The 26,728-nt window shown below is 38.5% G+C and overlaps 1 protein-coding gene across 1 annotated transcript in view; it reads right to left on the reverse strand.

Annotated features, from left to right (window-relative positions):
* Positions 1–26,707, reverse strand: part of IFT81 (intraflagellar transport 81) — a 40,228-nt gene extending 13,521 nt beyond the window's left edge. The window contains exons 1-10 of the mRNA XM_008942540.1: positions 26,475–26,707; positions 25,576–25,679; positions 24,305–24,485; positions 21,396–21,485; positions 20,275–20,340; positions 19,846–19,956; positions 18,512–18,596; positions 10,902–11,065; positions 8,227–8,322; positions 5,949–6,095 (exon numbers count right to left, since the gene is read on the reverse strand). Of these exons, the coding sequence (XP_008940788.1) occupies positions 5,949–6,095; positions 8,227–8,322; positions 10,902–11,065; positions 18,512–18,596; positions 19,846–19,956; positions 20,275–20,340; positions 21,396–21,485; positions 24,305–24,485; positions 25,576–25,679; positions 26,475–26,618 (1,188 nt within the window). The 5' untranslated portion in view covers positions 26,619–26,707. The remainder of the gene's footprint in view (positions 1–5,948; positions 6,096–8,226; positions 8,323–10,901; positions 11,066–18,511; positions 18,597–19,845; positions 19,957–20,274; positions 20,341–21,395; positions 21,486–24,304; positions 24,486–25,575; positions 25,680–26,474) is intronic.
* Between the last annotated feature and the right edge of the window lie 21 nt (positions 26,708–26,728).

A 26,728-nucleotide genomic window follows, 5' to 3' on the forward strand; every position in this document is an offset into this window, starting at 1 on the left:
GCTTGTGGGGATCTTATGGCAAAATTAGGTTTATTCAGCCTAAAAACCACAAATCATTCTGTAGGTTTCCAAAAATGAAAAATAAGCTTCTTGTACAATAACAGTGCTTTTGGTTGTGTAAGCATCACTTCTGGAGCTTTACACATCTCATGCTCCCACCTATACATATGTGAAAAATCAAGCCCTAAAAATGCTACAAAACGTTGTATTTTCCTGCAGTAAGAGGTCTTTTAAATAATTTGAATAGTTCACAAAAGAATAACATTGCCTTGCTGTATCACTTCAAAATCAACTAAGCAAAAGGAATCCGTTTTTGAGCAGCAGCATTTTCCCATAGACCAGGTCAACTGCTCCCTGTGTAGAAACTCAGCAGGCTCAACCTACAGGATTCCCATGGACCTGTCAGTGCCCGCAGCGATGGGCCATTCAAGGCTATGGCCACCAGTAAGCTTTTCTTTCTCAAGCAACTTAACACAAATAGTTATTTAAGCTTCAAAGATTAACTGACTGGACAAGGACCAAATGCTGGCACTGAATTAGCAGTTCAAGTAAACAAGGCTGGAGACCCATGTTTGGTGGCCAAGTCAGAGCCCCCTGAGATATAAAAACTATCCAAAGGAAAGCAAAGAAAGATCATGCTTTTTCACTTGGCTATTTTTATGGGTGACTGTAACATAACAAGCGTGGAATCCAGATTATGAAATAGAGTGAATGAAAACAGGACTTGGATCTCTCATGCAATGTCTCGCAGCATGCAGCTATCTAACATCCCTGGGCAGATTTCCTGTGTTATGTTCCATTTTTATTGAAAGAATCCAGCAATGCCAGTACTTCATGCTTCTCCACTTCTTACAATCTGAAACAGAGATTGCTATCACCAGATCCAGTCTTACCACACCACACTCCTGTGAGGTAATTAAGTATTACGACAATTCTAAATGCACCAAAATCGAATCGCAGCTGTTAATGTGCTCCTGCAGGAGCACCCAGGTCACCCCCTCCAGGAGACAATCACAAAACCCAGGCGTGTTGCCTGCATGCCTGGGTGCTTTGCTGAATGAGGATCAGAGCCCAGCTCCTCTAACGCTTTCACCATAAGCCTGTCGTTTTGCTTCCCTAGAAATAACAATTGCCCCACATGAAGTTTTCTTAAAGTTCCATGATCGTCATTAAAGAAAACCAGATAAGCTTGTTTTCAGAAAAGAACAAATCCCAGATGAGTCCCTTGCTTTCAAGTCAAAGCTTTAAAAATAGTATTTCCTGGATTACTGTATCAATTTGATTGCATTACAGTATAAAGTTCTACAGAAAATAAACTATTAATTGAAAAAAAAATACTGAAATGTGTAATCTAAACAAGGTTGCAAATAAACAGTTTTGATAATAACATTACTTGCATAAGCTCAAGAATTGCAGAAAATCTTAGCTGACTATCTCTGGTTTTATTAAGAACTGAGAAACACATGCATTAATTTTATAACTAGACCAATTAACGGGATACAGACTGTCCAAAGTACTAAAATTCAGTTAGGAGAAGTTCCTGATCTTGACAGATTTACAGTATTTTTTCCTAGGAGACTCTAAATTTAAGCTGGAACAGCCACTGTTAGATATAGTTAATAACTCACCCACAGAAGGAGAAACTTGTAAAAGATATGAACAGTATTGCCTCAATCTATTAAAATGAAAGTATCCTACAGCCAGCTCATTGGACAGAGCAATCAGGAAAATTCTTCATTAGCATTAAGCAGGCTATCTCTTCTAGGGGTGCTTACTTCTGGTCAGCAATATGTATTAGAGTAGCCATTACTAATTATTTGGATCAACCAGAATATTTATAATGAAAAACCATTTTCAGTTATCCCCCAAAATGCACAGATCAATAAAATGGATGATTTATTCATGCCAGTGGGTGCATTCACTTCAGTTCAGATTTGTCTGAATCACTGCATACATTTGGCTTAAATGCTGGTTAACTTCTTACAGCAAAAAAGCTTCTGGCTTCTGTAAGAATCCTACAGATTTGCCACATCTGCTCTTCTACTTCCATGTGTAAGGAGCCTTTGACAGACAGGAATGTAATTGTACCTAGAACCCTGGTGAGCAGTTAAGAGAAAGATAGCAAACTGAGAGGATAATATATCCTCAGTCCTGGCTTAAACCACTTAAAGTCCAAGTTGTGAGCTCCTCTATAGCTACTGTCTTAAAAATCCATCCCCCTAGTTTGGAGCTAGAACTATTTCTGGTGGATTCAGACGGACACGACAGTTTTGGAGGAAAAGTGACATGGTCTAAAACTGACTGTTTTCTCTGTTTGCAAACTGAAACATTTCATATGGTCTTGCCAGGGGGCAGGTAGGCCTGGATGAACATCTATATGAAAAAAATTAACCCCCTTATGTAAATGAATAAGCACACCAATCTGTTAATAAATGGGGAGGACTTTCTATGCCGCATTCTCAAATCCATACTGACTCCAACTGCTGCAGCTCAGCACAGCTCTGATGCTATTCTGATACCTTGGGAAAGTCAAGGTTCCTGGGGCCCTACACTAAACTCTGAAAAGTACAATGCGTTGTGTAAAGAGCTAAAAATATCACAGCTTTACCTAGGATCACTTGTAATTGAACCATCTAGCCTTCTAAGTGTCAACATTTGATTCCCTAATTTTCAGGATCTGACAGCTGCAGCTAGGAACCTGCCAACTTTGCCCCATGCTCATTGTACTTTGTTTGAAGTACTTAAAAAGATTTCATAATCCCCAAAGCAGACAATTTATTCCTACCTTTTTCCACTTGATGTAAATGAATCAGTTACTCCCTGCTGCTTCTCCAAAGTTGTATCTAGCTGTACAACCCTCCAACCAACTGGAGTGCTGTAACATTCCTTTTTGTGAGTAGAGAAGAAAGCAAAACACCAGCACCTAAAAACATAAGCCAGGATTGACCTTTTGGTGAATGAAGTGCTAAGAAGACCTCAGCTGGAGATCCAAGTACTGGTAGTGGAGCACAAGCTAGGAAGGCACTGGTTCTTCAATTGCCAGGTCTTGTGAGTGCCATGAGGTAAGAGGATACAGCAAAGCGAGACAAAGAGAAGATGACAAATCCTGGGTATAGGACGAAGATAATTCTTGGATTTAATGGTAGCATTTAGATAGCTGGCAGGATTTAAAGCCTGATTTAAGTTTATGACAGCAAAGCTATTTGTTAAAATCCCTCTTTCTTCCTTTTGGAAAACGGAGGAACTAAATGTAAAATGTGTGTGACTGCAACAAGAAAGCAGAAGGAAGCCCTTGGATGCCAGATAGTGCCAAGTGCAGGCTGAATGTGCAACCTCTTTCTGTCCCCACTGAACATACGTATTCCAACAGTGACTCACCACTACTATGCTCATCAAGACTTCCTTTGGTATTGGCTCAAAGCTGGAGTAACAAAGCACTGAATCAGAAAATGCAAATTTAAAAGCATAACGTATCAGAATCAAATCCATAGCAAAGGATTGGTGAGGGATGAGCTGAGACTTTTACTGATGAGAGAGAACCTGTTCACTTGTGCTTCATCACCTCTTTCCTGCCAACTTGCTTCTCTCATCTCTCAGTCCTGGCTTCTCACAACCTAGGCTCTGAAGCAGGACCTGTTCTGTCACATTCATTTGCAATGTACTTTAAGGAGATATGAAGACTATAGCACCAAGGTCCTATGCAGCATTTTTGGCAGCAGATGTTTACAAAGAAATTGAATACCGCCATCTCCACTTTCCACATGAGGAATCTGTGACCTTTTAAAAAGAAGTGATCAAAACCATCAAGAATTCAAATCCTTTCCTAGTTTTTAGCCATAGGATATGCTCTTTCTCCTGCCTTATGCTGGAGCCCATGACCACCACTGCAGTTCACCTAACGAAGTCACAAACAAGAGCTGGACACGGGTTGTATAGTGCTGGCTTCCTTGGGCCAACGTACAGAAAGTATTTGACAAAGGAGGAACTGCTTCCTATGAAAAGACAAATGCTTCTCATAATAAGCTGGTGGTTTTGTACAAAGTGCTCAGTCATTTATTCTTCATTCCTCAAAACGAAGACTTGAAAAGATTTAGAAATGAAAAGCAGAACAAATCTGAACAAAAGGAATGCAGGTTATTCTCAAAACAGGTCTTGTCTTTTTTCTGTCTTGAGCCTCTTCCTTGTGTCAGACAATTAACTTGAGTTTTTCATTATTAAGCCTCTTTACAAGGTTCTGTAACCACATTTCCTTCCTACCCTGCTCTCCTTGAATTACTACAGTCAGAGTATGTTGTATCCCTCAAGAACAGGTACAACATGAATTAATTCTTACCTTACAGTACATTTACAGATAATGTAAAACATTTGTTGCTGTCTGGGTAAGGCATTCTCCATGCTTAATTAAACACTTCTGTCCCATCACATGTCACGAAACACAGATTTTCTGCTTTCTGGTTTTGTTTTTACTCAAGATGTTATCAAAGACTTTAGCAATATGCCCACTGGAGTTGAAAACCTTGGAGTGGAAAGAAACCTAATGCAGTGGTCTTCTTATTATTGCTACCTATGAAACACCTATGCAATGTGTATAGTATGTCATGGCAAGAGCAATCAACATCTTAACTCTTCAAAGTCTCTGTGCCTTTGCTTCCATCCATAGTTTTCATCTTGCTTTACAGAGGGGAGAAAAGCAAGAAGGCACCACTGAAATATGCATGGATTCCATACTATAAAGGAAGCCTTTATGCATGAGTGTATAGGCACATTTCCATGCTTGATTCACTCTTTAAAAACTCCTTCACAAGAAAACTGATTTTTGTGGAGCAGGCATGTCCTATGGGATCAGGAAGGGAGTTTCTTCTACAAAGGGCGTTCCCTGTACTGAGTAGTATTTTAAAAAAGTGCAGAAATGGACAAAGAAAGCAAAGAGTGCTACTCCTGATAAATGATGGCAGTGCAAATTAACACAATATGGATGGAATTAAAAGATATATTATGTCGGAGAATGATACAGCTAAAATCATCTTTGCTTTAATGATTCTGTAAGTACAGTTAGCAGGCTTTTTCCAAGCTGAGAAACATTACTGTCAGAAGAAAAGTCCATTAATTTCACTGACAAACTACTACCCAGCTGCAGCAGCCTTATTCTTTGCAAACTCTGAAGAAGAAAAAGCAGCTTTGATAAGTGCAGCTTCAAATATAACTTTGCCTGAGCTGTGCTGACTGTGCCAGTCAAAGTCTATTGCAGCTAAACTGCAGGAGGGCCTGGGAAATATTTTTTTCAGTAAAAACTTTTGCAGGTAACAAATAAAACAGAACTAACTGCATTTCAGATAATTGCTGGTACTACACTTTATGATCATATATAGACAACTGACAGTAACACCCATTTATATTACACATCAAATAATAAAATTAATCTACATGATTTATCACTTGAACTCCTCATCCCTTCAGTAGTCTTGTTGACTGTTACAGTTTTTACCATCACACCACTGTGGTGACGTTGACATTATTTTGACTCAGAGCCTGGAATGTTATGAGAGCCCAACACTAAAGACCTCATAGACCTGTCCATCTATTAGGTACAACATAAATAACTGAAATTAATAATTGGAAAATAGCTACAAATCAAGCACTGCTCAGTGTAAATGTTGGACAACATTTGAAAGCACCGGATAGCATTGTACTTTCAGCACATTAAGAAAAAAAAATGTCTTCAAACATGTTAATTTTGGAATTCATGATGCAAAATGTGCATTAAAAAAAAAGAGGCCAATCTGGTGCAATGCTGAGGCCCTGCAGTTTGACACCATTCTATAAAAATGGATCAGATACTGTTGAAGCAGTTACTGCAATGTGAAGCTAAAAGGAAATTGCAAGTTAACAAAAAGTGATCCAAGTCTTACAAATTTCCTCTTCCTTGTATCCACTGTTACTCTGCATACCTCATCTCCTTTCAGAACGTCAGCACCTTCTAACTCATGGGCCTGACTGGTCTTCTGCAGCATCTGCTTTTCAGCCCGGGACATCTCTTCCTTGGCAGCCTGAAGCTCTTCTGCCTTGGCTTCCTTCTTCCGGGAAATTATAGATGCCTGCACGAGCATTAAAAATGCATATGGACAAGTAAAGTAAATCATTAGCAAAATGGAATCCATTAAATGTCAGGCACTGCACCACTGAAACCACATTTTAACTGTCAGAAACTGATTTTCATTAAGAAATGTGAGTGTGTCTCACTGCAAAGGAAAAAGCATCGATTCTGCTTTACACACAGTGGGTTAAATCACAACTTCATGGAAGGTGATTGCAGGCTCCCAACTTTCTTCTGTACAGCTGCAATTTCAAGCATACCTTCTCCTCCCAGATTCATGGTGATATATTTTACATTCAGATTTACATTTCTTCACCTCATTTTCATTGAAGAAAAAGGCAGGCATTCGAGCTGCTCCATTTCTTCTGCTTAGTCCCTTCTCGTGCATATGTAAGATACACCAACATGGCTTAACTGGAAAGTTATCCAAGATTTCACAAATGTCATAATACAGATTTTTATAACTCCAACCTACTCCAACCTACAGAAATATGTTATACTAACAGCAGAACCAAGACACTAAATCTTGGCAAATAGCTAGGAGACAATGAATAAAGCAATGCAGTACAGTAATAGTATAAATTCATGGGTTTGGTTTTTCAGGTTTTTTTGTTTGTTTGTTTGATTCATGGATTTGGTTTTTCAGGTTTTTTTGTTTGGTTGGTTGGTTGTTTTTGTTTTTTTTTTTAGTCTAGAAGATAAAGGATTTTTTAAAATAATGTTTTGTACAAGACAGAATGTTTAATAGTACCTAACATTTGACCAGTAGCTAACAGATTTGGGAACATAAGTGTACAAGAGTTGAGGGAAAAAAAATGGCATTTTGATTCTGCTAAAGTGTACTATTTAAAAATATTTTAAAATAACACAACACATTAATTTAGATGCATGTGCATGAATTTGGGGGAATGATCAGTTTCTTCATATGAAAGGGAAAACTTTGGAAAAAATGAAGCAAAACACACACCAGCTTTCTCACACTAGGTTAAAAGCACCAGCTTTATTTCTAAAAATATACCTAACAGAATTCTGCTGGGCTAATACTTTGCTCTTTGCTTCATGAGATATCTGCAGTGACAAACTGTGGTAAAATATATATGAGTATTTTGTGAAACAGAACCCAGTCCCTCACAGATCAAAGCAGAGACCACCATGTGCTTTCAGCTCACAGCAGCAACCTGAATTCCTGGAGTGGCTCCTCCATGGAAGATAATTACATCACAAACCAGTTGTTCTTTGGTACCAGCACATGATGTAGCAGGTTCTTCTTTTGGGAAGAACATCCCATACAAAACAAAATGGGGTGTTTCATATTGCGCATGTGATTGAACTGCAGTATATATTTTATCACAATCTTTTTCCTCCCACTGATACATTTTACTTAAGCCTTTTTATTTTTTAAACTGTCACCATAAGCATCATCATGAGAACCTTCAATAAAATTAGCAGCGGTACAGGTTGCCTGAAAAAGAAATCACTTATATTTCTGTGTAAGCTCTGAAAATCTCAGAGTCCATAAATCCTTTTTATAACTTGTGAATTTACTAAGACTAGATCAGACAGCCTGTTTTATAGAAAGACTATTTTATAGCCTGAGGATGAAAAAAGAAAAAAAAACTAAAATCAAAGAATACCTTCTTAAGAGCTGTAACAGGAAAAATAGCATGTGGTCAAACACAAGTGAGGGGCATAACCAAAAGCAAGCCTTGCATCCAGGTCTGACTGCAGCAGCCAGCCCACATGCTGCCTTTCAAGAATCTGTCCACAGCTGGAGCTTTACCAAAATAGCTCCTCCAAAATGATCCTTCCAGAATTACTGTGATGCAGCTGAAGGGCAACACCTAACAGTTTAAGGACAACAGTCAATACAACCTCACCGACATGAAAGTGATTGTTTGACTCAGCCCTAATCATATATTCAACAGCTATTTATTTCATTTTTGTCCTTTATTATTATGTATTTCTACTGATTTATGCTAAATACAGAAAAAAAAAAATCAGTTGTTTTGTTCTTTCTTACCTGTTGGCGATACAAGGAAAAAATACAGGAAAAAAAAAATCAGTATGTAAACCAATCAGTGACTAAAATTGCTCTATTGCTTCTGCTTAAAAAATGTTTTGTTCCTTCTTACCTGTTGGCGATACAAGGAAAATTTACTGTCAATTGGCTCATACTTCATCATTCTTTTCTCAATAAGCTGATTCATTTGTGCATTTACTTCATTTATCTGCAAGGCAGAGTAGAAAACTAAGAAAATGGAGCTTTATTTCTTTGTCTTCTCTGAGAATTAAATGCTTTGCAAACCAGATTTACAATCCAGCTAGTTCCATTTTTAAAACGGAGCAACAAACCCAAAAAATTCAATGAGTCATTAAGCACTGGCCAGGAAGAGGCTATGGTTTTGCATTTCCAGTTCTGTGCCTTTATGATAAGGCAGAAGCATGACGTTGGCCCTGAAAATGAAGTAAACTGGTGCATGTGGAGAGAAAATGCATACAAATTGGTACAGACAGAAAAAAGTTTGATGTCACATATTGGTGAAAAATGTAATTTGATCAATATTGACTAAAATTCCTTTTCACTCAGCCATTTTCCTAAGTTTAAAGGGGGGCAAATAAAGACTAAGTGATATCAAATTTCCTCAGTACTTTGAAGAGTCACAGACCATCATAGTCCATCTCTATGGTACCTCCTTTCTGCTGCTAAAAAAATGCACCCATTTGGCTGTAGTCTCAAACTGTTCCTCTCCATTCTAACTGAAGCTTCAGAGCACCTGGGAGCTCACCAACAGCTACAGCAGTGTACTGCCTCCAGCTTTTCCAGTCCTCACATAGTGCTACCCTGGGACTCTCATCAGCCATGGAAACCACAGCCCTAGCCACCTTCCTTTAATTCTCTGCTAACAAGATGAGTGCTGATAAGCAAGCAGTGTAAATATGTGCTGAAATCCAATGAAGTCAAAATGTTAATGCAGGTACAGTGCTGGGCATAACCCTAATGTTTCTGTGAGTGATACCCATGTACTTTGAAAGCTCAGTATTTCAAAGAGAGTGCTCAATAGGTCAAAACACCTGAAAAAAAAAAACAACCTGCTGTAATTTCCCTTCCTTTGCAAAAGCTATTAGTGGTAGAACAAGCCTGAATTTGAAGATTCCATAAGAATTCCCCTTTGTGAATAAATTCTTGGTTTATGTATCATAAAACGCATGATAGTAGCATGCTTAGTGCAATTCAGCTCCTTTCTAAGACACTGAGATAACGGAAGGCTGACTTTAAAACAAAACACTGTCTAAGGCCATGCTGTGATAACAGCCAAGTATATGACATGTTTTTATTGTTAAGAAGAACATACTTCCAAAATACAACAAAGTAAAAGGTTATATCATGGAGAAACAGAAAAAACAAAACAAAGCAAAAAAAACCAAAACCACACAAAAACTTGAAGATATTTGAAATATTGCCAAAAACCAAAAAATACTCATGTAAAAGAATGGTGCCAAATAGGGCTTCAGCTATGCCTGAGAGAGAACTGCAACCACAGAAACTGTTTTGATTAGAAGAAATAAACTAGGAAAGCAGAGGCTGAATCATGGAGCTAGTTTATTACTTCAGACCTAACCTACCATTTAATAATGCTGTTGTCCTTACAAGTGTAACAGTCAGAATCCAAAATGTCTTTAGGCTGTCCCTCATCTTACTTTTGTCTTAGCCTTAAACCAGAACATATTCTAGATGGCATTTGACTGTTGATTCTCATCTGACCCAAAAAACCTGTGGGCATTGCTTTATGACATTACTTTGCCATGTTCTGTGTGTGAATGCACGGGCTACTATGATGCTGATGGAGCTGCTGAAGCTCTCTGCTCCAAGGCACAAGGAGAGTGGTGGACAGCAGCCCTCACACCCATGGGGAAATCATTCTCTGATCTATTACAAACACTCTGTTTCCTTATTTTCTATCCACCACAGCAAAGCCTGAGTTGGAGATCCTGGGAACATTAAAAAACAACTAGTAAGAGAAGAAGATTGAACAGTGTACTTAGTAGTATGCACAACTAGTCTTCCTACCCTAGCTAACAGTGTTATAAATCTTCAACAACAGAAATACTAATAATTAGCAATCTTCTAAATTCTTCTAGAACATAATGTTACATATTTCATCTTTTAATTAGGATTACATGAATATGAAAACAGCATTGAGTGAAATATATAAATGGACTTCTGTGGCAACAAGTCCCTCTGCACATTCTGGAGATACACTAAAAATAAGGATTTTTGATCATTCTGACATCGTTTGCTTTTAGCTTCTGAAAAAATCTGGAAAGGTAAATCAACTCTTTGATCCCTAGATTTCTTTTATTCTTATCAACTAAAGCAAAGGGTGCAGACCTATTCCAAACTCTAAAGAGTTCTGAGCCACTGCACATTGATTAAGACATAATACTGTGAAAATATATCCCCCAGAGAATGTTGTTCAGTGCTCCATAAACACTGTCTGTATGTTGGCATGAACATATAAACATAGCAAACTGCTAACACGTATTTCTGAATAGCATTCAAGGGTAGGGTTGGCTTTGGGGTTTGCTTTTGGGGTTTCTGTTTGTTTGTTTGTTTGTGGGTTTTTTTAGAACTTCACCTGAGAGTTTGCATTTAGTGCTTAACACATCTTCCTTTCTTCCACAACTGAAGGGATGTTCCTTTGGGAGCAAAACATCTCCTCAAGGATATAAAGTTGGGGTAAGAAAACTACAGTGTACAAGAACCTTAAGACAGAACACAAATTAAGTGTGACCTTGGTCAACTTACCTTGATTTCAAGAACATTGAGATCAGACTGACTCATAGCTGGCTCTGCAACCACCTTTTGTAAGAAATATGCCGAATTCTTCTTACTTTCAAGCTCTCTAGGTAATTTATCAGTAACCAGGTAGGAATTAAAATTTATCTCTTCTTCTAGTTTCTTCATTAAACCTTAAAAGCAAGTTAGATCAGTGTGTGTCTATAAAAGTAATGGAGTGGATAATTAAGTTTGATTTCACCAACACATTACTTAGCAGCAGATTATAATAACAGCAGTGTAACATTTGAGTCTTCTTTTCAACACTCAAAGAAACAGGTAGTTACTTAATTTATATTTTCAGTCTGGATGTTAAACAATCTAATACGTATTATTATCCATCTGCACCTCTAACACATAACTATTAACTCCTTGACAGATTCTTTTAATCAATAAACAAGCAAAACCCTTCTTACATGAAACTCTGGCTAAATCAGATGCAAAACTCAACACATAGCATTGATTTAAAAAGCAATTAACCCTGTGTGTGTCTTACATCAAGATATGGGATTGTGTGTTATTTTTTCTGTGTTGTGACTTCCTTCTTCTTTAAAGGTTAAGAACTAGACTTCAGTTGTTTATGCACATGCAAAGTGAGGAGCAGCAAAGCATCCTGAAGTTGGTCCTACTCACAGATTGCTTCAGTCATTGTTTCATGTGAATTACATCATCTACAGACAGAAATTATCTCTGTGTGAACCCTTTATCTGCACAAAGATCTAAATTTGGCCTAGCTCTTGTATAAATTTTGTTATATCCTTAGAAATTATCTCTCAAAATGAAACTGTATTCTAATCTGGCATCTAAAAAGGCCTTTAAATGAACAGAAGTTAATGTATGCCTACTTCAAGGGTCTTCTGCATTGCTGGAACACTTATAAATTGCCTCCCTGTAAATAGCACACTACTTTTTCTTGTAAGAAAAAGCATTTAATCTCAGTACAGTATAGAGACTAAGAATGCTGAAAATAATAAGAAATTAGAAGAAACAAGCAGGAATTCCTGAGTAGCATCAAAAATACAGTTGAGAAAAGCAACCCTATTTGTAAGTTTGGCTCTACAGAAGCCTGAAGCACAATGCACCATGCTTATGATGACTTGGCTCTTGGCACGGAGAGTAATTTAGCCTCCTTAGCAGATAATTTATAAATAAACACAGGTACAGACAGATAAAAACAATACACAGCTAGAAAAATGTGACAGAATAAAATAAACATCTATTTAAATTACATTAAACAGTTTTCCACTGACAACAGGCAGTTTAGTGCCATTACTCCTCCGAGACACCTGTGCCAAGGGCTACAGTGAGATTTGGAAGTGAATAATGGGAGATGAGAGTGGGAATAGGTATTTCAGAATACTGTTAATGTTCTAGTCAACTAAAAGGTAGGCATCCTATGAGCTTTTTAAAACTACTTGCTAGAGTTGGGCTGTTTTTTGAGGGGGTATATCTCTCCGTATTTGGGGGAAGTGCAATGAAAGCCAAGAAATTTGCAGTCTCTGTCTCTTCCACATACTGCACAAGCAGAGAAAAGCTTGAGTACAGAGATAGAATAGTACAGCTGGTGCTGCTGCAGCAGAGATGGGACAGGATGGATGTGAAAGCAGAGATTTTGGTTCTCAGGCTAAAAAGCCTACTGACCATATCACTGACTGACAAAAGGAGAAGGTCAGAACAAAGTGAAATACCAGCCTGGGAAAAGAGGCCCCCATTATTCTGCTGCTACTGACCTCTAGAAACACTGTGCTGGTAGATCCTCCTCACCCTCTGCTCCCAGCTCAGACTGAAAGGAAAGCTACTTGGTTTAGCTGCCAGAGAGGAAACAGCCACAAGTTCTTGACAAAGCCTCAAGAACTAGAAGGCAGAAAACAGACCCTAGGGAAAGCAGTTGTTGCTAACCAAGTCAACACAAAGTACAAATGAGTGGGAATTCCTCTTTTCCAGCAGTTTAGCTTGTTGATTTCTCTGTTTATGAAAAGCAACACTGCCACACAATCTTTTCCCCTTTGTGGAAAGGTCATTTATCTTCTGCAAAACAAACAGCATCAATGTTGTTTTCAGAATGGTAGTGGAGTTACTCTTACAGATGAAGTACCCATTATGTACCTGGCACTGCAGCTCTACCCTGAGGAACACACCTGGGCTTTCTGAGAGAGAATTCCAAGTTCTTGCCTCCAGAAGAACTCAGTTCTAGTCTTCCTCAGCCCAGGACAGAGCTGGGCAGGAGGGACCACATTTTAATGTCTCACTAGAAATCTACTACCTCTGCAAATGCAGCAAAGCTTCCCACGTACACTGTGAGCTGAATTATCACCTCAGAACTGACTAGGAACACAACTCCCCATCTGATATTTATAACCAAGATCTTTGGTGTGGAAATCAAAGTGATTATCAATTAAATTATTCTGATATTAAATATTATATTTTAATAAAACAAATTTCTTGCTTTCCTATTAGTAAAAAAAAAACACCCTGCATATATAGCCTATACTTTATTTCTTGAACTATTCCAGTTTTCTTATAAAAATGTAGGTGCCTAAATAAGTTGTTGTAGATAGGACACTAATCTCAGGAAACAACCACACCTAAACAATTGCTTTCATAAGAGCAGGAACCTACTGACTTCACAGGGTATAACCTTGATCACTGTCTGGATTTATTCCTCAGATAACCTCAGAGCTACTACCAGCTTCTGCACACGGGCTGGTTCTGCACTATGTGCACACTTGATGGTACAACAAGCATTGGAAACGAGTTAAAACTTGACATCTTGATGGGGAAAGACATGCTGATGTCAACATCCCTCATGACTCATGTAGTTTCTTTCCCAAACACTTTGGATAAATTTTTCCCTTTTGAATTTATTTTTCACTTACATGATTCAACATATGGAGAAGTAACTACCTAAGAGCTATTTTTGCTGCTTAATAGAACCTTAAAAAGCAAAACATAGGGCAGCTCTTCTTTTTTTTCAGTAAAAAACATTCTTTTCTCAAATTCCCAGGCTAAAGGAAAGAAAAGCAAGAATACTTTAAATCTTTCCATTACACATATAAATTTTGTTTTCAATGTTTTAACACTGACTTATGGTTACAGAATCTACATACGTCAGCTGCACAGAGTCTGGCCCTGTGCCCTGAGGTTATTTTAGCAAGGTTCTGCCAACCACATATTTACATGTACAGAGCTATTAAGAGCAACTCCTCATGTTTTCCATTCAAATTTTTTTATTATTATTATCACAAAGAGAGGGATGGGAGAGTTTCTTAGTGCTTGCTCAGTCATGTAGGAAAGAGGCAAGTTTCCCTGCATAATTCTGCTAATGGATCTAAAACTTGATTTGCCGTGTGCTCAGACTCCTACTTCTCTCTCCACAGGCTCCTAGTTGTGTATCCTATACCAAAACCATTTGTAACAATAAGTATTTTTTTTAAAAAGAAGGAGGAAAAAAAAAAGAGGAGCACTCATTTTATAGACTATCTGCCAACACTTTGTTTAATTTCACATGGGAAGGCCACGACAAAGCCAGGTCTAGAACAGACTTTCACACGGTGTTCACATACATCAAAGCCTTCACTTCCTTTCCTGCGATCATCCTCAGTGAGGGAGAACTGAAATTATTCCATCCACAGCTTCCAATGACATCACTTCCAATTTCTCTGTATTAAATAGAGGCCTGGGATGTGCAAACACTGACAGATAATGATTAAACCATCCTTTGAATATCTCCTTGAAAAACTTTCTGAATTTGCCATTGTAAGTTGTGCTTTCCCTGTTTATAACTATCACTGATGAAGTCTCTCTGACCTTTCAGCATTCTTCTTGAATTCCTGTCCGTGGGCACAGTGTTGCAGTGATGGACACATCAGAGCTCAAGAGAGGTAATAACTCTCCTATTTCATTTTCTTCCACAAATAAATGCATGGATAGCAACAAATCTTTGACACGAGGAGCTCCAGTTCTGCCATTTTTACACCAGGACCCACAAGTTCTATTCAGTAACTTCTTAGGGAAGAGTCCCACGTGCTGCAACTACACTGCATATACAATATTCCTCAAGGAATACTGTAGCATTTAGCTATTCCTTAAAATAAATACTGTTGGCATGGGCTTGGCTTCCTAAGCTTTTTACCAACCAGACTTGTATTTGCATCAAAGATATCAGCTAGCTTAAAAGTGTTTTACCACTAACCTTGCATCAATTGACAGCAACTTTAGAATAAATAAAATCATTTAAAGAAGGAAATAAAGTTCCACCTAAGCCATTCTCCTTTACCAAATAATTTTACTGTGGTCCACAGTGTTGGTGGAGATCACTTAAACTTGGAGTTTTAGGGAAAGGTAAGTTCTGTGGAAAAGAGAAATGTTAATGTTTCCATTCAAATGGAGTATTTAAATAAGAGCATCCTAAATTTCTATTTTTCATCAGGTGTCCAGAATGATATAGACATCTGTACAATGCAATTCTTCTTTGACTGCTACCTTTGAAGTTCTCAGTGCTCTAAATCTATTACTACATATTAACTTAATGAAGTGTATAAATTACACAATTTACTGTTTATCAACAACAATCATCTTAACACATTCTTTTAATCAATATTTTCAAGCTAGTCATCCACTTCTTCATATTTCTGCCAATAAAAGGAACAATAATGTTCTGTAAAATGGACAGAGATCAAGAATTTCAGTAATTCACTTTGCTTCTTGGCTTTAACAATTTCTGTTTGTGCCAGCAGAGATATTCAAAGCAAAAAGATGGCAACCTCCCTGAGAAAGCAGGAGCTAGGCTACTTGGAACTAGTGGCCAGTGTCAACAAAAACACTGTTCATGTCTGGAACACCACCACCACAGTAAAAACCAGAAACTGCAAACTCCTGCTCCTTAGTGCTATCTGCAGCTACTGCTTCTCTGTAAGTAACAACTTACTGAATAGTACTTAAATTAATAAACAGGGAAGGGGTGTACTCTGGGAACCAGGCTGATCAATTTTAGTCTACAGCACATCTCATAACAATCAACTGGTTTTCACAATACAATATGAAGTCTTCTAAACAGTGTATTTCTAAGAGTTAAAAACTTACAAACCATAAGCTGTATTTTCCTGGCACAGCTAAAGGAGACTGATGCTAATTGCATGTTAATGACACTCATGAGTATGTGCTAGCTGAATTCCTTTAAGAGTTCCTTTACATTTCTTTAAAGTGCTTCATTCTAAATTAATTATAAGATGAAGTAATCAAAGCAGCATGCACCCATAAGATAAACAAAAAAGCTTCTACTCATTAACAGCAATTTTTTATCATTTTATCTTGCTTTGGAAGTAAAGACATCTAAGTATTAAAAATGGAAGAAAATTATTTAAAGGGAAGTCTCTAACACCCAGTGAAAATCAACAGCTACCAGCAGCCATTGAGCTGACAGTATACAAGCTATATTGATACAAGTAGGCAGCTGAGGTACCAAACTGCAGCCAAAGGGAATGTTTAAAATAAAATAAATGGTGCTAACTGTAGACCAACAAAGCTTTTAAAATAAATGGAATCCTATTCAGTGCACTGTGGTCACCCCATTTCAATTATTTAAAAAATGCAGTTGGCTTTCTGCAATTGCTACTACAGGCAGTGTCTTTGTAACTACTATGAGGAAAAGCAATTACACAGCTAAGTTCTGAAGGCTTTGTTTGGGCAAAATTTCAACAGTAAGTTTTCTTAAGTAATGACTCCAAGTTTTTCTTCAGAACATCTAAACACTTTTTTTTCCCCCTGCAAGCAGGACTCAAGATAAGGAAATTAAATCAGTTAACTTTATGTTTATTTTCATCTCAATGATTAAATGACATATTTACTGGCTTTTTATTATGTTACCTTTGCTTCTGTGGACTGAACCCATCAAGTTTCCACTGGCCTTAAAAAAACCCCAGGAACTGAAATAGAAATGTTGACACAGCTTTGCTGTATAAACTCTCCGATAGCTACTGCAAAAATGGAACAGTTATAAAATCCAGTGCAGGTCCCTTTGAGTAAAGATCACTCAGATACTCTTTTACTTCCATTTGTGGTTCAGTAGCTGATGAGCATCGTAAAAAAAATTAAAGTAAAATTATGAAGTAATAAAAACACAACATGGTGGTGACTGAAGAAAAATTCCCTAACTCAAAACAGCTGCCAAAGCAGTTACGTGATGCAACCAGAATATTAAATTTACTTGAAAGAGTAGGACAGTGACTTACTTTACCAAGTTTAAATCCATAAACAATGTATACAGACAATAAAAATCATTCTTTGGCATTTTTTTTTACCACAGCAACTTAGGCTAAAACTGGAAAAGCCCTGTAAAAAGGACCATTCTGTCTTACATCTTCACACTACTTTACACACTGTAAAGTATTTCAAAAAATCAACCCCAGTATGGTTATGAAGAGCACACAAAACCTCTGTCAGTCCTGTGAGGTGTTATTAATGACCAAGTGCAAGAGACAAACTGGAAAGGGTTAAGCAATTTGCCAAGGATCAAACACGTCTGAAACACTGAACCCTAAACTGACTCTCAGTTTTGTTGTCAGACTGCCAGGTCAATCCTTGTTACATTTCCTTCCAAGTGATTAAATCATCAGAAACCTAAAGGCTGTCAAATGGCAGCCTTTGGAGACAGTTTTTATGCATTTATCTAGTAACTGCAATTCCTTCCCATCTGCTGTTTTAAAAAATGATCAGAGTTCTAATTTACTCCATAAGTAGTGTGACTTACTTCACTGAGGTTATTTGCAGACTGAGGTATCACTGAAACTGAGAAGTAATCTTGTTATTCTTAACATAATACAGCAACACAGAACTCAATCAGCCATGGTCATATCATGAGAACAACATATTTTGATGTATAAACAAATATATTCATATATAGGCTTTAATATATAGATATATCTAGTATGTAAGAGTGTGTGTTTATATATAATCCATGATGTATTCAAACAGATGTGAAGAAGCAGCTTTATTTTTGGTACCATACAAAACTACAACACAAAACTGCACTGCAATAAGAAACAGGCCTTAAAGCTTTTCAAATAATTTTTTATAGGAGGTAGTTAGAAAAACAAGACTACACTAAATAAAAAAGCATTCAATGCATTTGTATGTTCACTGAGAAAATTTTTAAGAAGCAGTATTACACCAATGCTCAATGACAAACAGAAAAGACCAAAACAACCATTAAATCAGAAGTTTTCTTTTCCTAGAGGTTTCTGCTTTTTCCAACCCTTTGTAGTTCCAACTGTTGATTTCTTGCAGTGTATTATTGTCAGTATTCAGTATTTAACTGGTTTCAGACTTTTTAAAAAGTGGACCTCAAAATACGACTAACATCATTCCCCCTTGTGATTGTGTCCCTGGCTTTTTGTGGCAAGGCACATCCAGGCTTAGGATCTCCAGCACATGCCTTTAGGAACACACATGATTTCTTTCTTCAGATTTTCTTAAATTCCTCTATGCTTTTTGGCACTGCCATGTTACTGACAGCCATACAGTTTTCATGTCATTTCTAACAGAGAATTGTGACCCCCCAGCCCTTATAGATGACTACTTACTTTCAGGTTTTGAATCCACTACTGCACGATGCATCTCTTTCAGCTGGAGCTGTGCTCTTTGCAGCCTCTGCTCTGCATGGAACAACTTTTGAAAGAGAATTGGACACACATAAGCTCATTCCTTTCAAAGGCATGTTCAGAGAGCTAAAACAAAAAAGTATCACAAAGAATCCCAGATATAAGTAACAGTAGCTGTAAGCATCTGGTGATTATCTGTCTCACAACGGAACGTGCCAAAACAAATTTGCATCAATTGGCCTGGGTTTACTTCCTGTTCTCTAATGTTAACTAAGGAAAGTATTCTTGTACTCCCAAGTGATATTTTCTCTATGGCAGAAATTCATTAGACAATTTTCAACCAAAAATATCAGTGGCTGGAACATCAGAACAACAACAAAAAAAGACAGCAAGAATGAGGATTGCAGCAGATAACTATCCTTATACTGCAGTTCTTCAGTGCAGCCAAGTTGTCCTGGCAATCCACTGTCCAGCCTGAAAGCACACTGGAAAGCTTGCTGCCAAACAACACCCAGCTGACTGGCACTTTGGGGATTTAGAGAGAAGTGTACCAAGATGGGGAATCAGCTGGACATCACATTCATTTTACTTGTGATCTCTAGCAGGCTCAAGCAAAGACCCAACAGCTACTGATTCACATGGATTCCACAGCCACACAGAGACTGCAACACCAGAAACCTGGGTTTATTTCCCCTTTTAATACAGTGTTGAAGTTCATGCTACAGAATTTGGTGAGATGATATAACAATATGGCACCCAAATTTTGCTATAATGTCTTGTTTTGACAACATAGCTCAAGAATAAAACTCACCCTTATATTTAGATGTCAGCTGCTTCCAGTGCTTCCCAGGACTTCATCTTTCTCAAAATAGGGGACCAAAATCCCAAGGTTGCTCCTGAATATGTATTCCCCCCCACCCAGTGAAGAGCTGAGGTAGCTGTTGTGTTAATCAGCCCCTGAAACCTTAGTGCAGATGCACAGAGATACAAATCAAACTAAGGAAACATTTGCTCACTACCATAAATATAAAGAATTCTCTTTGGGTGCTACAACAGTAGGTTATGGAACATTTCCTGGGACTGCTAAAATGATGATGTCAGTGGCAGCTGAGGCAGCCAAGCACCTTGAATGAGGTGTTCAAAACTTGCAGGGTCAAGCTTTTTCCCTTAAAATGCACATAAATATTTCTATTCTAAATGGGATTTAATTTTCTGGGGTTGGGAGACACTCTGTACTGTTGTTCCTGATGTACTTTTTAAAATGCATGATTCCCAAACAGCTATTTATTTCAATAGATAGGCTTTTATGCCAGTACCTGATTTTTTTGCTCTTGCTTCTGTTGAGCCAAAGATTCTTCTCTCTCTTTTTCTAAGCGAAGCTGTCTTGCTATTTCAAGCATTCGTTGATGATTTTGTACTGTCTCCACCTACAGCAAGTGGATAAATAGTGCATGTTACTGTCAGATAGTTGAGAAATACATTAAAGAGATCATATGTCTCACAAGCCCACTTAGCACTTCCTTCCCATACATGTTACTACTCAGAAATGACAGCAAAGTACTGGACTCAGGACTCTTAAAAGCTCTGGACTAACGCCTAGGGAGATTCCTTGTGGGTCAATTAGTTACTTGATTCCTTCCTAGACATACAGTCTGTTTATCTTAATCCTTGTTTGCATTCCAAAATCAGAGTTGCAAGCCAAGGATTATGACAGTGAAATGTAACAGTGTTGCTTCTCTTCTTACCCTCTTCTTAAGACGCTCTACTCTTTTGATGAGTTGATCTTTCTCCTCTTCCATTGCAGTGATGTCCTAAAGGCAGAAAAAATAGATAAAGGAATGTTAATTTATTTACGTCATGTGTATTGGACTAAATTCTGTTCAAATTAATATGAAAAGCAGAATTCTTCTCTGAATACACTAAAGCAGTTATAATTTTATTCATCTATGATCAGAACATCCCAGATTCCAACCTCTCTCTTCTCTCTTACTTCCCCCACAGTTCCCACTCTCTTTATGCTAACATTTCTTCATCTGCATCCTTGACTATTAGTGTGAACATTTAAAATAAAAGCAGGTGGATTTCTCTAAAATAAAAACAAACAAATAGAAACAACCAAGCAAAAATCAGCACGATTTCAACAGCTGATGCAGTCTAACATATGTCCTTAATGTTACCATCATTACCTACTTCCTGGCAGACAATTTTGCAAGAAGTTGCACATGAATGATGTTTGCCACCAATTTTGAATTAAAACTGTGTGAAAAGAAACACCTTCTAGTGCTAAAACATATATTTGATTATTATTCTCTTTTAATTCTGTCCTACAACAGCAGAATTCCAGAGATTGATGGTTATGAGAGAAAGGGAAATAAATCATCAAATTTTAGGCCTTATCTCAACATTTGCTTAACTTGTCTGTATGACTTACTGGGAAGCTGTACTTGTGCTCAAATATTTTGCTGAAACAGAGTGAGTATTTTTACTTAACACCTTAGCCACACAGTATCATCATTTTTGTAATCTCTTAACTCACTCAACATCCTCTGAGATTATTACCCTGTATCAGTAAAGCAGAAGGCTATGTACAAGTTTGCATTCAGAGGAAAGGGAGTTCTAGTATTTGAAAATCATGCTGAACAGAGTCTTGGAGCCTTGTTTCTCAATCTGCTTCAAAAAGCTCAGTTCTGAGCACAAGCAAGGACTTTCTAATCTGTTTGCCAACAGGGAACAGTTTCCAAAAGGCAGCTGCAGTGCCTACTGTGCAACTTATACACTGCAATCAGTCCACAAAACCAACAAAAACAGAACTGACATCCACAAAATATCTAAACAAAAGTTGTGTCACTTTGTCACATTTTTTTACCCTTCTTATTTCTGCAGTAGATAAACCAGATATTCTGAGCTGCTCACACTCCTTATGCAGGTTTTTAAATGCTTCCATCAGTTCTTCATACTACAAAACAAAATCAAAACCATGCACAATGAGCTTCTGCATCTAAGAATTTTCAGGTCAACATGTCACTTTACTACTAAGACAGTAAACAGAGAAACAGAAATACAGTGAGAACAAGTATTAAAAGCATTTTTTTAATCACAAAAGCTTGTCAACTTATAAAGGAAAAATAAATCAGTGAATTCTCTTCTGTTTGAAGCTACACTCAGAAATGTCACCATTTCTTCAGTACTTTCACCTCTTCCCTTGTAACAATCCATAGTGTATTTTCTAAATAGGAAGATGTTATCTGAAAGGGACAATGCTCTATTTAATTCTTCTCTCTTACTCTAAATCTGTGTATATCGCATACATAAATTTATCAGCCCAAAAAGGAAGAGTTTGATCTAAGTGGGGCTAGTTTCATCAAAGCAGTGGGGCTTGAATTACAGAGCACTGAGCATCAGTCTAGCCAAGTGGCCCAAGAGCTCCCCTGACTTTACACGTGAGAAGCAGTTTTGACACATTGCATAATCCTGCCCTCAGTATATTCCAGAGATGGATTTAAGTAGTTTGGTGGTTAGAAAGAAGTAGACAGTGTGCTACTTCCACACCAGTACATTGCCCACCAGTAATCTTAAACTGAGAGGCAGTGTGAAAGTCTGTGTGGGAAGAGAAATAACAGGGGACAAAAAGAGTTTAGAAATATGGATAGGAAATAAATTTAGATTCAACTTGGGAAAATGCAAGCTGAGATAGAAGGAAAGCTGATCTCCACAGAAACAGCCATTCAATGGGATGGAAAAATCTAAAAAGAGAGTATCAAGTCATCTCTTACTTCCTGGAAAGAGCAATTGATGTGAATGTTGAATACAAAATGGCAACAGCAAAGGCCAGATCAAACAAAGGCATCATACCCCTGAGCAGTGAGGCAGCAGATCTACCCTATAAAACCCTGCAGAACCAGCACTTAGAATGCTCTGTTCACCTCAGCATCAAGCACACACTGACAAGCTGGAATGAACTTTTAAAAATACCAATAAAATGGTTATTGAGAAGATAAATTAATAGAGAAGGAGCTTGACTAAATGGCAAATAAAGGTATGATAAGGTATGCACATGCTGGACAACGAAGAACAAGTTGTAACAAAGCAGGAGTAAAACCAGAACTGGCCTGTGTTGGATCCCTTACACATCACAGAAGTCAAGTATTTTAACAAATAATATCTCATTATTTGTTAGGTAGTCTCTGAGCAGCTGTATTCATGACTGCTGGTGTCAGACAGCTCTCCTTCGTGTGGATTCTCTAGCTCTTCCAACAGGGGAGCTTAACAAGGCTTTTCCTTACTGGGACCCAGCATTTCAAGAGCAATGGCAAGATCCACCCACGGGCATTGCATGGTTTGCCAGATGAGAACGAAGGGAAGGTTTCTCCTTTTCACAGAACAAAAGCTGCAGCTACCCCATGTGTACCCAAAATAAGTGACACACTAATGACCAAAGAAGATCCAGCTTCCTGTAGTGGAAAGAAAGATTCCTGGTGCCTGGAGACAACTCACTGAAGACTGGACAGTGAGATTTATGCCTGAAGTTGTTTACTTTCCAAACGACAAACTGCAGCCAATCTGTCCAAATCACAGCACAGTTCAGAAGCTGGTGAGTACTCTGAGTACCTTTTAAAAATGATTTACAGAAGTACATTTGAGCTTGATTCTTTATACCCATAAAACTTGACCACGTTCTAGGATTTCCAAACTCCTATTTTAAATGTTTCTCTTAAAAGACACTATGGGGAGCCTGTATTTCTAAATAATGTAGGCTAAGTTCTTTAATTCATTAGTATGTAAATATTTGCATTGTAATGTTAAATTATATTAAGGCAGTATATTAGCCCAGCTCCTGTTCTGAATTAATCAGCAGGGTATTAGTTTATTAAGACGTTTCTATTACTGTAATCCCAAAAAGGAACACCTCTTATGTAATGGAAATACTGGAGCTGGGTATTTATACATATTAAGACTGTGACATACTGAAAAAAACATACAGTCTGCATTCCTTTCTCTCTTTGCTACTTCTGCTTAGTTATTCCAAGTCACAAATCCCATACTGTTAATGGTAACAAAAAAAATAACAGGCTTAGTCAAGCTCCAGTCTGGTGCAGCTTTGCTGGTGCACAGTTACTAAATGGAGTTACCAGTTACAAACATTCAAAACCCTGTGATTTTGCAAGTTGCTACACTTAACAAAAGGCACAGAAAACTGGATAAAAATTAGGTAAATATGTACCACAGATAACAGAGATCTAAACCCATAACTTCGGTTCACTTTAAGCTTTACACTTCAAACCCACCCACTCTGACTATCTAAAATCAACACTTAATGCTCACAAAAGAAGTGAGAACATAATGAGTAGGAATGTCAGAATTTTTTTTACTTATTGACAAAAATTAAATGGTTAAAGCAGAAGTGGGATATGGCTTATACAAATATTAGACACTAAATACTATAGAATTAATTGACAATTAAAAGACATTGGCTTTTGGTCATCACATTGTCCAGACTAGTTTGAAGTGGTAATTCAAATTAAAAAATATCCATGTCATAGTTCATAGGAAAAACAAAAAGCAGCATTTAAAATTTCAGAAAAAACATCTTGGCCAGTACAGCTCTGAACATTATTTAGCACCCAGTACTTAAATTCAATGTTACCTACATAACTTCAGGGTTATTGGAAGAAAGGTAGTCAAGATAGCCAAGGAGCTCCCTGAGTCATTCATCCCTCTTCCTACTGGCACTTTAATTATTTAACATAACATGTTGGCACTTGTGAAAAATGGTACCTGTTTGTTGATGTCAGCCACAGTCTCATCCTGCAGGAACTCTGCTGGCACTTCCAATTTAACTAAGAAACGTGCCAGGTAAGCTCTTTTCTTGAGTTCATTGGTCCTCTGAAGAAGCCAGTGTAAGAGAGGATGAATTACAGGTTTGCTTCCAGTAACTAACCCTTGGCGAAATGCACTCCTATACAAAAACATCAAACAGAAAATACCAGCACCTTCTGAAATAAAGAACACTGGCTTGGAACAATTTGCAATATTTTGACATTCTCTGTCTACTTTCCTAATGCTGTTAAAAGAGAAAACACTCACAATGCCAGTTTGCTACCTAAGATCCTGAGTCTGCTACCTTAAGACAGATAAAAACCCCGTAACACATCAAAAAGCTAAAGCCAGCAACGACACTTCCTTCCGTTCCTGTCCAAGAACGATGTTCTTGTGGAATGAAGGTGGGAATTGTGGGGTTTCTGGGTTAGAACGGCGCTGGTCTGGAAGGACGGGGACGGGACTGACCCTGCCAGTCCCGCTGCACCCTCTCCTGGCTGGCTCCGGCTGCTGCAGCAGGGCTCGAGGGCAGCCCGCACCCCAGGAGCCTCCTGCGGCCACCCTCCACACCGTGCCCTGGGAGCCCACAGCCCGAGCACTGGGGGCACTTTGGGTGGCACAGAGTAAGAAAGATACGGGGGGGCTGGAGCGGGTCCAGAGAAAGGCAGCGAAGGTGGTGAGGGGTCTGGGGAACAGGGCTTAGAGTGGCTGAGGGACACGGGGTTGGTTAGTCTGGAGGAGAGGAGGCTGAGGGAGACCTCATTGCTCTCTACAGCTCTCTGAAAGAAAGCTGTAGTGAGGTGGCTGTTGGTCTCTTCTCCCAGGTAACTAGCAATAGGATGAGAGGAAATGCGTTTAAGTTGCCCCATGGGAGAGTTTGGATATTAGGAAGAATTTCTTCACTGCAAGCATGGTGAGACATTGGCCCAGGCTGCGTGGGGAGGTGGTGGAGTCACCATCCCTGGAGGGTTCAAAAAACTTGTGGACATGGCACTTTGGGACTTTGGTCATGGTAGTGTTGGGTTGATGGCTGGACTTGATGATCTTAGAGGTCTTTTCCACCCTCAATGATTCTAAATGATTCTATGATCCTCTACAGGGACAGGGGAGGAGCTCTCTCCAAGGTGTTACACTGGGATAGCAGAGGTCTAAACTTCTGAATTAAAAGTCATTATCATGTAAGCTGTAAAAGATGTTCTACCATGATTTGCAGACAAAAAGATACTTACAAGTCTGATACAGTTCCTGGAGGTTTGTATTTAAGGATACCAAGAAGACCCAACATTCTTTTAGCTGTTTGTTCCGGCAGCTCCTCTCTAATGTCAACAGCATGCTACATAGTTCAAAAAACAATTTTAAAAAATTATCTACTGTTTATCCAAGTCATGTTAATTAGCTAGCAACACGAAAATAATTTACTTTATCCATTTATCATGTATGTCAGTGAAGTGAGATGCTCCACACAGAACATTCTTTTTATCACCAAACTTCAGATCTCCTCTAATGGATTTTTCTCCAATCTAGGTACATTTATTTGAAGTTTACATTCCCTGTGCTTATAAGACCTCATCAGTGCTGACAAACTGATTACTTCCACAAATCAGTCTGATATCCAAGCACATCAAGGCATACCTATCTGTGTCCTCATGACAAATGATCCCTTCTGATCTCACGTGTACTTCTGGGAGCCTCAGAGGAGAGGGATTCAGTATCTACTGCAGCAGGTAGGTCAGAAGGCTCAGTTCTCAATCAGTTCCTGCCCTGTGCATGTGTGTGAGCCTGCCTGGCTTTTGACTTAAGAGCATTCTGGTTGTCAGTATGAAGCAAGTTAAGATCGGTATCCCAATTTCCAAGGAAAAATATACAGACATCGGTCTCTGGAGGACAGGGATCCAGTAGCCCTGGCCCAAGAAACATTTCCCAAAAACACACAGATGTATAGACAGAAAGGATTCTTGCCAAGCCCATTTATTTCCAGGAAGATTCATACAAGCTGTTTTGGTAAACCAAACATGCCATAAGATTAGACAAAGCCAGTTCTAAATAAAAGCACAGTTCTGTGTCGAGCCCATTTAAGATGTTTGCAATTAGCCACGTCTGCCCAGGGACTTCCAATTGCCTTCCTTACCTTTGGGTCAATCTCCCCCAGAACATCACTGAGCAGCTGCAAGAGCTGCGTCGACTCTAAGGAGTCGAACGTGATTAAATTGTAGTTCTTCCTGAAGGGCTCCTGATTGAGCTTCTCAACAATGGCCTGGATTTGGTCCCCCATAATCCTGGCCTGGGAAAACCGCTGCAGGACACACAGGAGAGACGTCACGAGGCGCCGGCGGGGAGACGGAGCCGGGGCTACCGGCGGGCGGGTGAAGGGACCACCGCAGC

The sequence above is a fragment of the Merops nubicus genome, unplaced genomic scaffold (genome assembly GCF_000691845.1).
Source record: "Merops nubicus isolate BGI_N331 unplaced genomic scaffold, ASM69184v1 scaffold23910, whole genome shotgun sequence".
NCBI lineage: Eukaryota > Metazoa > Chordata > Aves > Coraciiformes > Meropidae > Merops > Merops nubicus.